The sequence below is a fragment of the Tilletiaria anomala genome, assembly GCF_000711695.1.
Source record: "Tilletiaria anomala UBC 951 chromosome Unknown K437scaffold_74, whole genome shotgun sequence".
Taxonomy (NCBI): domain Eukaryota; kingdom Fungi; phylum Basidiomycota; class Exobasidiomycetes; order Georgefischeriales; family Tilletiariaceae; genus Tilletiaria; species Tilletiaria anomala.
Genome location: NW_013546948.1, coordinates 20,165 through 35,765, shown reverse-complemented (window position 1 = coordinate 35,765; position 15,601 = coordinate 20,165). Strand labels below are relative to the sequence as shown.

Below are 15,601 nucleotides of genomic sequence, written 5' to 3'. Positions count from 1 at the left end.
TTGTGAGCACACTGCGGCAGAGCAGGCGCGGCCGCAAAGTTTCCTTTTTGCTTGTTTTGCCTGTTGGGACTTTCATTGGAATATGGAACGGCGAGATGCGAGATACAAAATCAGTAGCGCAGTGATCTTGCAACTCTCTTCCTCGACACGCGACTAGTAGTCTGTTGCCCGACCCGGGGGAGCTGCGCATCCACTTTCTCTAAAACGACGATCTGGCGACGGACTAACCTGCAACCATCCCTCTGTGCCAACGAGTGATTTTCGTCGCCCCATGCACAGATGGAATGTGATCGATCGCCTTTACGCGATGGCCCGGGGATGTGCAGCATGGACGAGAGATACGAGAAGCGGACGAAGTGACCAGCTCATATGCCTTGTCCCCCTTACGCCACGGAAGTAGGCTCCGGTTGACTTTCCGCAATCACAAACTTTACATCTGAATGATTCCATTCCAGCGTGAACTACAGCCCCCAGGCCTTGACGCACCAAGCATAAAATCCATCCAGAGTGATTTTCGGGTCATCTGATGATATGAGCGGCGTGCGAGCACGTGAGACAAGTGGTATGAGGATCAGCGTACGTCCACCGGTTGGCTGGCCAGCTACTCACAGTCGAACATATGGTCGATCCCCTTGAGCTCCTCGTATTCGATCGGGACGCGGGCTTCCGTGGCCGCAGCGACCAGGTCGCGCACCTGGCTGACGTCAACCGCTTTGTCTGCATCTCCATGTATCGCGTATAGCCTAGCCCCCCTCCCACCACTGAGTGCCTGCTTGATCGCCTCTGCATTCTTGCGAAGGAAGACGACCGTGTCCGACGACTGCAGCCAGCCGGCCTCGATCAACTGGTCGCCGTATACGAGCTGCTGGAACCCACTGACGGGCGCCGTCTGCTGCGCGTACATGTAGAACTTGTTCCGCAGCGGATTGACATCGCCGCTGCTGGCGTCCGTGTTGGCGCAGACAGGAGACGAGGGATCGACGAACGTCTTGAATGCCGAGTCCTCCGCTTCCGACTTTAGGAGGTAACCCAGGAATGGCTCCTGCGCGTCACGGAAAAATGGCACATCGAACGTCGTGATCGGGTAGATGATCGGTACGCCCTTGATCCTCGCCAACAGCGATGCAGATGATGACGAGGAGAGCGCAAGTGCCGGGCACATGCCTAGTGCAACCAAGAGCGCCAAGAACCCGCCAACGGAGCTGCCGCTAACGAGTATGTTGTGCGTGTCGAGCTTCACGCCTTTGGCCTTGGCCGGCAGCTCGTCAACCGCAAAGCGGAACGCATCGACGAGGTCCTCGCAGATGGCGTCCAGGCGTACCTGCGGCGCAAGGCGGTAGTCCGGGCTGATGATTGCGAAGCGGTGCGTATTGGCCGCATGCAGCATGTGCGGCGGCACGGCTTGCCGCCGCCCTTGGATCGCGCCGCCGCCGTGATGCCAGTAGAAGATGGGCAGTGGAGCGCATGATGATGCCGAGGCGGCGTCTGCACCTTTAGGGAGCAGCAGGTCGAGCTGCAAATCCAGCGACGAGGCGTGCTTGTACACGAACGTGTGGATAGTCACGTTGGTGTTGGTCGCCATCGTTCCGGTGTAGAAGGGGTGATGGATCCGAGAATAGGAGGGGCGGTGCGTCCGTAGCTGTGCGGGAAAAACAGCACATCATAGATTGGCACATCGGCAGGAATGTCCACAATCCCACAACAGCCATTACCTTGCTCAGCTATCTTTGCCAAGAAAGATAACTGAGGAAGGTCTCATGATCGGCTTCGTTCAGTCGTTATTCATTCGGCATTTAATATTGCTGCTGATCCGTGCAAAGAATGCCAGCGGTACGCAGCAGAAAGGGAGCACTATAGCTGTATGTAATGCGAAAGCCTGTTATGTCCGAAGGGAGCGGCGACAGGTTGCACCGATTTAAGCATATATTGCCTGCTTATGGAGGGACACGCAACCCTGGTGTCCCGCCTTTGGGAGTGAAGTGGCGCCGGATGAGCGTCACCTTCACGTCTTTGTTGCAACCAGGCGTCGTCATCGTCAACCTCCTCGCCGACTTGCAGGTTATAAAGGCTATCGAGCGCCAAAGCTTTCCCTGTTTCTGCGCAAACATTTTTTAAACTCACGCGTCCCCTTTCGTGAGCTTGCGGCAAACCCAAACCCCTGACTTGAGATGCACGACCCTACAACCAACCTTACGCACGCATCGCGCTCGGCAGCGCCGATGCTGTGGATCGGCGAGCGATGCCATCTGGAAATCTGTCATCGCGAGGACTTCTTACCGTTCAAATGCAAAGATTGCCATGAAAAGTGCGTCGTTTCGTCTCAGGCGGGCCCGGAGCGGAAGGACAATCCAAAAGGATACTGATGCCCCTTATCCTTCCACCCACCGTGAACAGCTTCTGCGTCGACCACTACAAGCCCGATCTACATTCGTGCCCCTCGGCTTCTTCATCACGCTCCAGCGCAGACTTTTACGTCCCCCTCTGCCCTCTGTGTCATGAGCCACCGACCGGTTGGAAGCGCGATGAAGACCCCAACATCGCCATGGAGCGACACCTTTCGGCGCGTCCGAGGAGCGCAGGGGCTTGCAAGGCGCTTGGAATAGATGGAATGCTGAAGGATGAGCAGGCGCCGCAAATGCGTGCTAAGGTAGAGAAAGAATGCCGTTTCAGGAAGTGCAGGAAGATCATGGTCGTCCCCATCACGGTGAGTCTAGGGGTCCGGCCCACCATGCTTCCCGTGCGTTTCATCTGACACTGCTCTTAACTCACGCATCGGGCAGTGCCAGAAATGTCGCCAATCCTTCTGCCCATCGCATCGCGCGCCGCAACAGCACGAGTGCTCCACTAGCGCGAACGCCAGCGCAAGCTCGAGCAAGAGCGGATCCACAGTATCCCTGCCTTCCTCATCAAGCATTGCCAAATCGGGCAGCTCGCGCGCCAAGTCCAAAGCTATGCCGTCCAGCGCGAATGCGGTGGCAGCGAATGCAGCGGCAACTATCAAGGCCAAGGTCTCTGCTCTAGGGAGTACGAGGTCGAACTCCAGCGGCGCGACACAACCATATACCACACGAACTGTTTCGTCGAGCGCAGCACCCTCCAAGGCGGAAGCAACACCTCCACAACAAGCCAGCGCCCCCAATGCAGGCTCCTCGACTTTTAATTTTTTCGACAAGACTGACAAGTGGGTACCGCGACCGCTTTTCGCGCAGGGTTGAAGATGTAACAGAAGATATGGGGCTTTGCGTGCGGTAGTGTAGTCTACGCAACTTCCGGTCATGTTGGTGGAAGGGAGTGACTTTACCATGAGTGGCCCGACAGCCTTTGTTCTGCGAAGAGGGACATGATGCTGTGGCTCCATGCTTCAGCCAATCCTCATTTCTGCTTGACGTCATTCCCGCTAGGTAGGGGTCTATTCCACTTGCTGACGCCGCGCATCGTGTTCTCCTCTGCCTTTGACATCTTGCAGACGCGCAAAAGCCGAGCTGAAGTCAAGCATCAAAGCCATGCAGGACCGGCAGCGTCGCGGGCTGCTGACCAAGACGGAGGAAATGAAACTGGCGGATCTGATGGCCAAGCTGCATGTCCGCGGGGGCGCTAGCAGCGGCAGCGGTGGTGGGCCAGAGGGCAAGGAGAAAGAGGATTGTATTATTTGTTGATTGCAACAGGGACATGTGTGGCAAGTAATGAGTAAATGCATCACACGCGCGTGGTTCGAACTACTTCGCAGATTCTTTGACACTGCACAAGGCACGACAATGGCCGAGCCTCCGACGATGAGCCAGGCATGGGGGGGCTTCGCACGAGCGATATAGCAGATGCGCTGCCAGGGCGTGTGCCCACTGAAGAGTGATTGTGTACCTTAACAGTAACACTGAAAACCGGGTGCATTCAGTGAAGTGGGAGGTTCAGAAGGCTCCTGTGGGACGATGGGCCTCAGTCACCGACGACAATGTCTAGCCAGTGTACCAGAGCTTGGACAGCACCCCAGAGGTGGCCTCCCTCTCCTGATCTGATGACACGCTTACATCAAGTAGGGCTTAGCAGCACGTCAGCGTCGTTCGACGTGGACACACATTGCAAGAAGAGAGACTGTCATCTCGGTGTCATCTCAGCGCCGGTGAGCACTGCAAGCTTTGCAATGGTAGCATCAGCTTGTCATTGCTTTGAAGGCGGAGACAGAGCAGGATATTGTCTGATGAGAGATCGGAGAGAAAAAAACGAACGGGTGCGGGATGTGCTCGATAGGCGTGCGGTCACGGTCTCTTCCACGTATGCATCATACCATTCGATTGCGCATCAGCGCGTCAACGTAGCAGCAGTCTATGCAATACAAAGACGAGTGAACTGATAAAAGGAGGGGCACAAACCTTCAGTTAATCTCTAGCGGTTGAACCTCCATTGTACCCTCCTCAATCCTCACCTCCTCATTCACTTATCCATATCAATCTCTCCGATGCAAGGTAGCAAGAGGAGCTGTCTTTTTGCAAACCATGGAGGCTACAACGAACCGGTGGAGCGCGTGGGCCCTGCCTGTGCTCATACGCGACGCGTTAGCCTATCTATGTAAATACTGCTGCTCCAGCAGTCACCACCGCATGCGCATGCCCGCACCCGTCCAATTGGAGCTTCGGCGTTTCAAAGAGCTTCCTGGCGGCAACCCGCACGGAACGCGTGCAATTGGAGTGGGCACTAGAGCTGCGTGGATTGTTTCCATCGGCGACCGGTTCAGGTTGAAAATATCGATTCTGCTTATGTAACTTATGCATCACCAGTCAATGGTCTTCGTTCGTCGTCTGTTTGCTTCTCTTTTAGGTTAATGCCGTAACGCAGAGCAGGTAACCGAAAGAGTGAGAGACAACGCAAGTCACACAACACACGCACTACTCTATCCATTCCTTTGCCTCTTCTTCCCGAATCTCTTCTGGGACATCGTTGCTCTTCACCCCTTTCAGCATTGCAAAGACAAATTATCGATACAACGCAACTGCTTTTTTAAACGTGCCCTGCGCTCATAGTTCAAAGCAGCAACCAACGCTCGCTTGAAAATGGCTGCACTTCGCACCGTCGCATCAACCTCGCTGCGCTCGACGCTTCGCCCCAACGCGGCGGCGACCGCCCGTCGCAGCGCACAGGCGCCGTCGCTGCGGGCTACACGCAATCTTTCGTCGTCCCGCATCGTCGCTGAGCAGCAGGGACCAGTCAAGGGCAGCGTGAGTAACCGGCATGTCGACTGAAGTAGATCCATTCCTCGGGCCTCTTGGCGCGCGAACCTTTCCCGATTGGCGCTCCCCGCGCTGATAAGGCTGCTCTTCCGTTTGCAATGCTTACCTGTTGCTCCACTTGCTCCCACGCAGCCGCCACCTGCAGCAGACTCGGGTGTGCGCACGAACCGCACCGCGCTCTTTGGCGGTCTGGCCATCGCTGTCCTTGCCGGCGGTGCTTTTGCCTTCTTCGGCGACCGCGACGACCGCAAGAACTTGCTCGACGTCGGTCGTGGTGGCGCCCAATCTGCCGCTTCGTGGCCCAAAGACGGCCTCGGAAGCCAGCAGGACTACCAGAAGGTGTACAACGCCATCTCTGAGCGGCTCGAGATTGACCCCAAGTACGACGATGGCAGCTACGGTCCCGTCCTCGTTCGCCTCGCCTGGCACAGCTCGGGCACGTACGACAAGCACACCAACACGGGCGGTAGCAACGGCGCCACGATGAGGTTCGCTCCCGAGTCCAGTGAGTCGTCGTGCCTGCCTTTTCTCCCTCTGAGTCCAGCGTATTTGCGTGCCTCCCTGCTCCAACACTTTGCAAGTCAAACAGAGAGCTGATCATCTACATTATGCGCGAATTCGCAGACCACGGAGCGAACGCCGGACTCAAAGCTGCCCGTGACTTCCTGGAGCCCATCAAGCAGCAGTTCCCATGGGTCACCTACTCCGTAAGCTCCACCTGCACCCTATTTCCTCTTTCACACGCTGTCTGTTGACAAGAAACGCTCTTCCCTGCTCTGAACGCACATGCACAGGATCTCTGGACCCTTGGTGGTGTCGTTGCGATCCAAGGTTAGTCTCTTCTAGCCTTTCCTCGCCTTGTCTTGTCTTGTTTCGTCTTGTCTCGTCTCGTCTTGTCTCGTCTCGTCTTGTTTTGGCTCGCTTCAGCACCCGCATGTGCAAGAAAAAATGCGGCGCACCTCAACAGGAACTCAAACGTCGCACAACGCATCACATCAAAGCACAAGTCTATGCAGAACCCCGTCCTTGCACGTCAAAGCAGCACTGCAACATCCAACCAGCGATACGCCGTGCAACTCCCTTTTTCCTTTTCTTTCCCAGAGTCTTTCCACAGCCTGTCACCCTTTGGCACGCTTACCACACTTTCCTGGGTGAACATCTGTTGGGAGGAGGTCTGTGATGGCACAGGAGGGCTCGTATCTTCATCAGTTTGAAGGCGGGGGGATGTGTTTTCACGCGAACTGGGTGTATCATTCGGGTGCGACCCTTCCCCCTCCTTGACGCGAGCGAATGCTCAGGAGAGGATTGGAACGGAGTGGATGCTTAGGCTCCGTTTGTTTGCTTGCATTGGCCCTCTGTGCCGGGCTCGAGTCCATCTACGACTACACCCCTTGCTGAACCAGTCAGGCAGACGAAGTAGCGAGCAGACTCGAAAGCGAGAGGGTGCGAGTCGGTGACTAAAGTCAGCCATATACTAGGCGCAGGCTTACGTACGGTTCAAAGCATATCTTTTTGAGATCGAGAGGGCTATCAGGTGGTCGGATGGCAGGGGTTTTGGAGGTTGCGAGAACTAAGGAATCAAGATGAGATGAGACAGTGTACAAACGAACCCGACTTGAAGAGTCAGCGGTACTCCGCGAGTGTGTTTTGCTGATGCGTGGTATATCGTTTTGCAACAGAGCTCGGAGGTCCCAAGATCCCCTGGCGCCCGGGGCGCTCTGACCGGGAGGCCAACTTTTGCCCTCCCGAAGGTCGTCTGCCCGATGCGGACAAGGGGTCGGACCATCTGCGATGGGTCTTCTACAAGATGGGCTTCAACGACGAGGAAATTGTCGCGCTGTCTGGTGCGCATGCGCTTGGACGATGCCACTCCGATCGCTCGGGCTTCGATGGGCCATGGCAGCACAGCCCACTCTCTTTCAACAATGGTGAGCCCTGCCCCCCAAGGCGCCTTGAAGAGCGAGCCGCTGAATGCATTTCTGACGTTGTACACGCGCAGAGTACTTTACCCTACTCCTGAACGAAAAGTGGCACGTCCGCAAGTGGGACGGCCCCAAGCAGTTCCAGGACGCCAGCACGGGCGGGCTGATGATGCTACCGACGGACATGGCTTTGCTGCAGGACAAGAAGTTCCGGAAGCAGGTGGAGAAGTACGCCAAGAACGAGGAGCTGTTCTTCAAGGACTTCCAGCGCGTCTTCTCGACGCTCCTCGAGCTCGGTGTGCCGCAGGAAAACTTTAAGCGGTTCGAGCCGGTCAATGAGAGTGGGAAGCCGTATATGCTCAAGACCACGGCCGAGCAGGAAAATGCCTGAGAGCGCATCCCTCACGCGAGGAAGGGCTGAAGAAAGCGGTCCGCTAGCGCCTCACTTTACTTGCGCGGATGGCAAAGGTAGGACGACCCCAGCATAAACGAGCTCTTGCCCGCGAGGCACTGCCACGCCCAGCAGCAATACACATGCATAGACACAGAATTTCAAAAGTATCATCTAAAGTGTCTCGCGATTATCCATAATCAATTTTACACTTTAAAACTCAATGTTCAAGGCTGCCGACCTGGCATGCATCATATAGCTGCACGGCAACAGCCCACCGGTGCATCTGCGGGGCGATGAGTGACGATTCCTATACAGTCACTCACCGAGAGGTCAGCGTTCGGCGACGCTGCATTGTTGCCTGTGGCCTTCCTTCTGCGCATAAACACTGGGTTGTGCTCTGGTGCCGGTGTGGGGTGTGGGGGAGTCGGGGGGCCTGATGTAACGGAGTTGCGTGATCGATGTGCATGCCTCGGGCCTTGAGTATTCACTATCATTCGGTGCATCGCGCTCCCAGCTCTCCTCTGGTCCTTGAACGCGACTCACTCCCGGCTTTCCCCGGTGCGGAACAAGCGATCAGCAGCCACAGATGGAGATGAACCACCAGCTGACGGACCTGTATGTATCTCGTTCGCGTGTCCAGCTCTCCCACACTCCGTCCAGCCATTCAGTTACTAAAGAGAGGTGCGGCCACAAGCCAGACATGCTGGATTGCTACTTGCATAGCTGTACATCAAATCGTGCACAGTAACAGGAGCCTTCCGCCCGCTGCACCCCCCCCCAAACCACCACACTCTACCACCGACGACCGCGACGACGACGACGACTCAACCCTGGCCCTCCATCCCCTCCCGCGCCTTACTGGAGTTCGCACGTCGAGTCAGCATCCCATTCACGAAGCACACCGTAAAACCCAGCTCGAGCCTCGACCGACCTAGCCGGCTGCCAGGTTCACCGTCCACTTCTACTCTTCGTCTTGCGCCTGTCCTCTCTTGCTTATATGCAGTGCGTCTACCGCAACAAGATCCTTCGAAAAATAGACCACGACGGCGATGACGACCACCATCGCCGCCAGGACGTGGTCTCCACGGCCGATGTGCAGCTCTGTCTCTCCCGAGGCAGGGTACCGAGGCGATTGCTTTGCGAGCTCGGGTCAGGGCCTATCAGGCACCGGCAGCAACGCAAGGTCGATTCAGTCACAGGGGAGATGGCCCTCTCAGCTCGAGCGGATACAGAAGGACCCATCACGGCTCGCACCAGAAGCTGAACGCGAGACGGTCGGTCCCACCCCACACGGATGGCAGGTTAGGCATGCGCCCCTGCGGCAGATAGGTGCAAACCACTATTCTCTTCAGCATTCAAACCCCGTCACCCCCCCATCGACGGAATGCGCACCAGATGCCGACGACCTGTTGTACGCCGAAGAGCTTTCTCAGCTTGACGTCTTCGCTGTTTCCGAGGGGCCAGAGCCTAGTTCTGCGCCGTCAGTCTCATATCCTCAGCGACAGCCGCCGCGTCGCCGCGATGAGCATGAGCAACAACGGGCCTGCCTGCATCGTCTACTCGCTTCGCAGAATAGACGCATCGTAGCACATGCACCGGCCGAAGAGGAGCATTCTTCTTTGGCAGCTGCTCTCACTGCGAGAAAGCAAGAAGTCGAAGATAAGGAAGACGCGAAATTGGGGTCGTCTGCATGCGTACACGAAAAAGAGGAGAAGCATGGATCGGAAGAGGAGGAAGAGGAAAGCGCGCTGAGTCGCGCGTATCTTGTCAGCTACTTTGTAGCCGGCGGAGCAGCGGGTGCGGCGAGCAGGACTGTCGTTAGTCCGCTCGAGAGGCTAAAAATTATCATGTGAGTGAGCGCGCCTACAAGGGGTGTCTCTGGAGCGGCATGAGTGTGCATCCGCTCAAAGAGGTCCAATGTCCTTCTCTTTTGCACATTCAGGCAAATCCAACCTCATGAAAAACCATCATCAGCAGGCGGTGGTAGCGCGGCAATACCATCGAAAGCAGCCCGCGCGAGTGGCGGAAGCAAAGGCGCATATGCGGGCGTGTGGAGCGGCCTCGTCAAGATGTGGCGGGAGGAAGGCATGGCCGGCTTCATGCGTGGGAACGGCATCAACTGCTTGCGCATCGCGCCGTACTCGGCCGTGCAGTTTAGCAGCTACGAGGTGCTAAAAAACTTGTTCCTGCGCTCACATTACGTCGATGGACACGGACATGGGCATGGACACGGACATGGGCAGAACGCTGGGAACGGCGGAGGACACGCCCATGATATAAGCGAGCTCGCCGTCTGGGAGCGGCTGACGGCGGGTGCGCTGGCGGGTATCGCGAGCGTCGTGTCCACTTACCCGCTCGACCTCGTGCGCAGTCGCATCTCCATCGCCAGCGCGAGTCTGTACTCGGAAGCAAAGGCGGCGGAGCAGGGACGGCTCAGCGCCGCGACCGGGGCCTCAAGCACGAGCGCGAGCACGCTTAGTGCGGGAAACAAGCTGCTGGGCTCCGCCCCCTCCGTCGCGGCTGGTGCGCGCTCAGTGACGCACACAACGACTGTGGTGGCCGCCACGGGGCAGAAACGGCGCGAAGAGCTCAGGGCGAAGCAGAAGCGCGTGCCCGGTATCTGGGCCATGACTCTCAAGGTGTATCGCGAGGAAGGAGGCGTACGTGGGCTCTACCGTGGCTGTGTGCCTACGAGTGCAGTGAGTGCCGATATTGTTCAAAGATGCCCGAAAGACGATGCTGACGTCCACCACTCACCAATGTGTCTCGCTCTTCGTCGCCTCCCTCTCTCCCTCTAGGGCGTCGCACCGTACGTGTCGCTCAACTTTATCGGCTACGAAACGCTACGGGAACGGTTCGAAGACGATGAAGGCAGGATCTCGGACTTGTCAAAGCTCGGCTGCGGCGCCGCGGCCGGCTCGGTCAGCCAGACGCTTACGTACCCGCTCGACGTGCTGCGACGCAGATTGCAAGTCGCCGGTATGAGGGACAGCCAGTTGGGTTACTCAGATACAAGTCAGTGCTAGGATCGTACTTGCAAAAACCAGAGTCCTACACGGTGAAATGGTTGCTGATAATTTTTTCGTCGTTCTTTATGGTTCCTGCAGCATCCTTTGGCGTCTTCCGCACGATTGTCCGACAAGACGGCGTCCGAGGCTTATATCGAGGTCTGTGGCCAAATCTGCTCAAGGTAGCGCCATCGATCGGAGTCAGCTTCTGGACGTATGAAACAGTCCGAAGCTGGCTCGAGCCGCACCATCATCACGCTACTGGGCATCATTGAGCACAGGCGCGTCCCATCACCTCGAGGGAGACGGGCGGGCGGGTGTATGCAATGGTGCCGCAACCGGAAATCTACTTCGGATTTCTTTGAAAATCTCCACGCGTTTCCCGTGCAATTTGTATCATAGACCGTTTGCAATCAGGCCGGCGTTTTTGACCCGCCTAAGGGTATGCCCAGTGTGTGTGTGTCTGATAACAGAAAAAGTCGGTCGTTATGGGATGTCGGCCGGATGATATCTGTCTGAGGTTCTATTGAGCAACAGCTGAACCTCCCGGAGCCTCCGAGAAACTCAACAGAATTAACTGTATGGTTCAAAGGTCAAGACAGCTTCAAGCTCATTCGTCTTTGTCCGTCGCCCGTCCATCAGCGCATCAGCCTTGCCGCGGTAATCAGTCACGGATTCTCTCCGGAAGCTTCCTTCACGAGGCAGTTGTGAGGGCCTCTAAGGCGCTTGGCGCACGTCTTTCTTGCGCCGTGCCAGCACAATCGTCGCGCCCTATTGTCACTCTGTCTGGCCTGTGTACTTTGTGAATCGCGCAGGCAAGGCGATGCCCTGGTTCCTGAAGAACAAGCAATCACGACAATGATTACAAACAAATACCGCGGAAAGAGAAAGGTCGCAAGTAACGCCGCTTGGGGGATTGCTCACCTTTCATTGAGAGCCCTATTTATAGCTGAGCTACAACCGCACAGTGCAGCACCGCTCTACGCTGAGCTAAACTTGTCCCCCTTCTTGGCGTTGTATCAGCAGCTTCCAGCCGGTTGCTTGTGTCTGACCGTTTGATTTTTTTAGTCTTATAGGAAGTCCATTGATCAACACCACTTCTTCAACGAATCCAATGCTAACGCTCAGGCAGGTGACTCTACGGCCCGTCATCGACACCTATACGGACACGCAAGGCATACCGCACTGCCCTGCAGCGTCCGCAGCCAAAGCTCATGTACATGAATCTCTCAACAGTCAAGTCCCAGCACCTTGCGCTGCACAGCGTGCACATCTCCACTCTCACTCACATACAAGTGAGCCTCTTCGCGCTGTAGATTGTGTCGCGCCCACCCGCTCCCCACGCGTGTTGTGTGCTGCTCCACTGTCTGGCAGCAGGTGTAAGGCTATTGGGAGCAAAGCCAAGAGATTATTCGGCCCTGCTTGCCGCACTGCTAGGTATTGACAAGGCGATGGGGCGAGACTGCGTACAACTTGGCCTTTCACATCACTCCACATACTACCATCGAACTTGACGACAGACAGGTTGGTGGCCCCGGCGCAGAGCGCTCGACCCTAGACCGTGCCATCGCCGCAGTCTACAAGTTAACACATACATGCAGCACGCATCCAGTACTGCATGGACATATTTCACTGGCTCACATCTTCCACTCATATAAAAGAAAGGGAGCTCAGGCGAAAGACGCAGTCAGTCCCAGAAGCACCACCGTGCATCCCATTTGTACGCTTTCACCGTTCAGCCTGCTTGCTTCGCTGTGTTCTTCTCTGTGTCGCTCATCCTTCCTCTCATCTCAGAAACCAAAGTCTGATACACATTCCCTTTTCGACATCGCCATCTTCAGCAGACATTCACATACAAGCACCCAGCCGCAGGATCGCCATCGCAAGTCAGGCCATTTGAAAGACTAGAAGAAGTGCGCGAGGATGCGCGGTTCAAGCACTCAGGAGAGCATCACGATGCAGCTGGTTAAACCGGTTGTCACAGCCACCATTGCTGTTGTGCTTTGCAGCCTTACTTTCATCAGTGTAGACGCCAGGTTTACGCCTTCACATCGCATGCACAAGAGAGCCACGACAGCCACCGCTACCAACTTTACGCTGGTCAATTCTTACTCGTGAGGAATGGCGCCGCGCACGCAAGCTATGGACTGCACTTGACGTGTGTTCCTCTTCATATTCTTTTTGCAGTGGAGACACCTTCTTCGACGGCTGGACCTTCTTCTCCAACGCCGACCCGACACATGGAATGGTGCAATACACGACGCAGGCGCAGGCGCAGTCTGCGGGTCTGATTGGAATCCAAGATGGGCGTGCGATGAGTGAGTGTTCAGGAAAGGCTATCTTCTTTTCTTTCCCTGCTCAGGCTGAAACGCGGTCTCGGAATACTTCCGCTGTGAACGACATTTGCAGTGAAAGTGGCTGCAGATGCAGATACGGACGGTAACCGCCAGTCTGTCCGCATCTCCACCGTGGACACGCATACGCACGGTCTTTTTGTCCTTGATGCCACGCATATACCGGTGTGAGCCTCTCTTCGCCCTTAGTCGCGAAGGCTACTGTTTGACAAACCCGTGTGGATCTCTCGCTGCAACACCCATAGCGGCTGTGGTGTATGGCCTGCTTTTTGGACACTTTCTGCCGATCCTGGATCTTCCGGCTGGCCTGTGGGTGGAGAGATTGACATTGTTGGTGCGTCGCTCTTTTCCTTTCTCAACATTTTGGCTTTGACCGTCGCCGCTGACCGGCCCGTTCGCCATTTTTATTTATAGAGGGCGTGAATGACTACTCTGCAAATCTCGTCTCGATACACACATCTTCGGGCTGCTCACTGTCGTCATCGTCCGCGTCTACGCTGGGCTACAGCGGCGAGCTGATGCTGGGCAGTTCGGGCACGAGCTGCGACTCGCTGACGACCAACAACCAAGGCTGCAGCATCATGTCCACCACATCCGGCGACTACGGTGTGCAGTATAACGCCGACGGCGGCGGCGTGCACGCCATGCTCTGGGACGCAGACGAAGGCATCAGTATCTGGTTCTTCCCCCGCGCGTCTATTCCGTCCGACGTCTCCTCTGGCACGCCCGATCCCACCGGCTGGCCAACTCCGACCGGCCGCTGGCCTGCGACGAGTTGCACCATGAGCTCCTTCTTCTGGAACCATGTGGCAATCTTCACCAACACGCTCTGCGGCGACTGGGCTGGCGCTAGCTCCGTTTGGTCCACCGCCATGAACGGCCAGACGCAGTCGTGCGCCGCCAAGACCGGCGTGGCGAGCTGTGCCGACTACATGCACGGAAACAGCACCGATTTGTCTGAGGCGTACTGGCTCATCAACAGCGTCAAGATTTATCAGACGGAAAGGCTTGCATGAACGGTCTGCCAGGCCGGCCTGCTCTCAGTAGTCAATCAAGGTTACGTACGGTCATTCAAGGGTGGACTGCAGACATCCTGCGCTGGTTTTTTCGTTTCTACTCCTAGCATAGATGAACTGCTTCTACCACATGCTCCGCTAATTAGGACACGCTTCCTGCCATTCTTGATTGCTCTATAATAATTTTTTCGCATCTCGCAACTAATAGATAAAAATTACCCTGCTCAGCGTCGAGCCGGGGCCAGGAAAAAGCTGCAACGCGCTGTGTAGATGTAGCATAGACTTTCTCTTCATTGTCTTGCTGCCTACTACGCTACACGATTGAGAAAAGTTATGCAGCGCTTCGTTGTATGCCGCGAACACCGAGACGCATAATCCTGGAGTGCTCCGACAAGCGCCCTTCCTCCTTCCATCCTTCTAGGCTTGAAGGCAATCATTCCCGGGGTGCCAATTTGAGCCGTGTAATCACTGTGCGCGGGCCGGTAGCGACGGAACGCAACAGCTGAGTAGAAGCGGGGGCTTTGTCCGCTCGTATGTCGAGCAGAAGGTCACCGGCCAATTGCGCCATGCACCGTGGCGTTAGGAAGCACGCGAGTGCGTGAGCCTCCACGGTGTGGAATCCTCGCTGCAGGGACGTCGCAGATTCAATACACGGAGGTGGGGAGGTGCTGAACGTGATTGAGGGCGAACTTGTTTTTCCCGCAGCTCAGCTCCTTTGGTTGGCTGCGCGAGTCGAAAGAGCAAAGCCATAGAGTACCACCATTAGGAATGTACTCGCATGCCGCTGCCAAAGCTACCCTTTCTCGAAAATGGGGCAGGGCAAAGGATGAGTTGAAACTGTTTATAGGACCCGTTCCAAATCAAAGCAGCCTTCATTTGTCTCCATCAATCTCGCGCCAGATCTCTTCGGTCTTCCTTCTCCGCTCTTTGCCTTTCTGAACATGTTTTGCTGTTCGCTCCAAACGCTGCGACGGACGAGATCGAAATGGAAAAAAGGAGAAACAGAGTTCTCATCAGTAGCCATGTACTGCAATACAAAAGAGCCGCCCAGGAAATTGTAACGTCATGCCTCACTTCTTTGCGCAGACACTGAATCAGCTCATCCTTGATAGGGTTGCACTTGCCAGACATCTTGGTCATCAGTCCTTGCTTGTGGCAATCCTCGAGCGCTTGAATAATGCTAGCGCAGGCCAGCTGCTTGGAATCATTGCTAAGGTGCTGCTCGGACCATAGATACGTATGTGAATATATAACCGCAGTCCTCGAGGTCGAAATAATTGCGGCGCACTCACGGGATGCATCTTCGTATGGCTCTTCTTTCTGCCCGGTTATCCGTCACGACTTTTGTCTCAGGCGCACGTTGACGATTAGCAGTCTCGTTTGTTGGGATTCGGATGAGTAAGAAAAAGCGATGGCCACTCCAGCGAGACGGGGGAAGGGATCCGTGATGAGCAAGTAGGAAGTGCCACTGTGAATTGTGAACCCTTGAAGGTCCAGAAGATCAAGCTCACCAGTCATCACTCCTGGGGCTTGTCGCTTTGGGGGGGGGAAAGCAGTTTTGGACTCACGATTTCAAAATATCATTACGTAACGCCAGTTCTCTCCGCACATGCTAACACGAATGTCCCAGTTGTGTTAATTATAAGGGAGTTGGTGCTGCTCAAAGACATTGAGCTCTCTCTGAC

The 15,601-nt window shown here is 55.9% G+C and overlaps 6 protein-coding genes across 6 annotated transcripts; 4 read left to right on the top strand and 2 right to left on the bottom strand.

Moving 5' to 3' along the window:
* Nucleotides 1-73: 73 nt before the first annotated feature.
* Nucleotides 74-1,811, bottom strand: K437DRAFT_295459 (alpha/beta-hydrolase). Its single transcript, XM_013386447.1, has 2 exons — nt 610-1,811; nt 74-523 (listed from the first exon to the last, which is right to left on the bottom strand). The coding sequence occupies exons 1-2, from the start codon at nt 1,580-1,582 to the stop codon at nt 462-464; spliced, it is 1,035 nt and encodes a 344-aa protein (XP_013241901.1). The 5' UTR covers nt 1,583-1,811; the 3' UTR covers nt 74-461.
* A 305-nt stretch (nt 1,812-2,116) lies between these two features.
* On the top strand, nt 2,117-3,543 carry K437DRAFT_258048 (uncharacterized protein). The gene is made up of 3 exons (XM_013386446.1): nt 2,117-2,305; nt 2,395-2,704; nt 2,781-3,543. Exons 1-3 carry the CDS (start codon nt 2,169-2,171, stop codon nt 3,213-3,215), a joined length of 882 nt encoding a protein of 293 aa, XP_013241900.1. The 5' UTR covers nt 2,117-2,168; the 3' UTR covers nt 3,216-3,543.
* A 1,322-nt stretch (nt 3,544-4,865) lies between these two features.
* K437DRAFT_258047 (class II peroxidase) lies at nt 4,866-7,745 on the top strand. Its single transcript, XM_013386445.1, has 6 exons — nt 4,866-5,210; nt 5,355-5,727; nt 5,847-5,929; nt 6,017-6,053; nt 6,902-7,150; nt 7,222-7,745. Exons 1-6 carry the CDS (start codon nt 5,046-5,048, stop codon nt 7,533-7,535), a joined length of 1,221 nt encoding a protein of 406 aa, XP_013241899.1. The 5' UTR covers nt 4,866-5,045; the 3' UTR covers nt 7,536-7,745.
* A 1,538-nt stretch (nt 7,746-9,283) lies between these two features.
* Nucleotides 9,284-10,821, top strand: K437DRAFT_226422 (mitochondrial carrier; the record flags this gene model as incomplete). Its single annotated transcript, XM_013386444.1, has 6 exons — nt 9,284-9,387; nt 9,481-9,739; nt 9,824-10,016; nt 10,125-10,237; nt 10,337-10,553; nt 10,646-10,821. Coding segments are annotated over 6 exons (1,062 nt in total), but the record flags the coding sequence as incomplete, so codon positions are not given.
* Nucleotides 10,822-12,144: 1,323 nt separating this feature from the next.
* K437DRAFT_258043 (glycoside hydrolase family 16 protein) lies at nt 12,145-14,197 on the top strand. The gene is made up of 6 exons (XM_013386443.1): nt 12,145-12,266; nt 12,338-12,660; nt 12,734-12,864; nt 12,956-13,067; nt 13,146-13,234; nt 13,315-14,197. Exons 2-6 carry the CDS (start codon nt 12,503-12,505, stop codon nt 13,914-13,916), a joined length of 1,092 nt encoding a protein of 363 aa, XP_013241897.1. The 5' UTR covers nt 12,145-12,266; nt 12,338-12,502; the 3' UTR covers nt 13,917-14,197.
* Nucleotides 14,198-14,605: 408 nt separating this feature from the next.
* Nucleotides 14,606-15,474, bottom strand: K437DRAFT_168093 (UPF0287-domain-containing protein). The gene is made up of 4 exons (XM_013386442.1): nt 15,428-15,474; nt 15,209-15,334; nt 14,991-15,134; nt 14,606-14,881 (listed from the first exon to the last, which is right to left on the bottom strand). The coding sequence occupies exons 2-4, from the start codon at nt 15,215-15,217 to the stop codon at nt 14,789-14,791; spliced, it is 246 nt and encodes an 81-aa protein (XP_013241896.1). The 5' UTR covers nt 15,218-15,334; nt 15,428-15,474; the 3' UTR covers nt 14,606-14,788.
* Between the last annotated feature and the right edge of the window lie 127 nt (nt 15,475-15,601).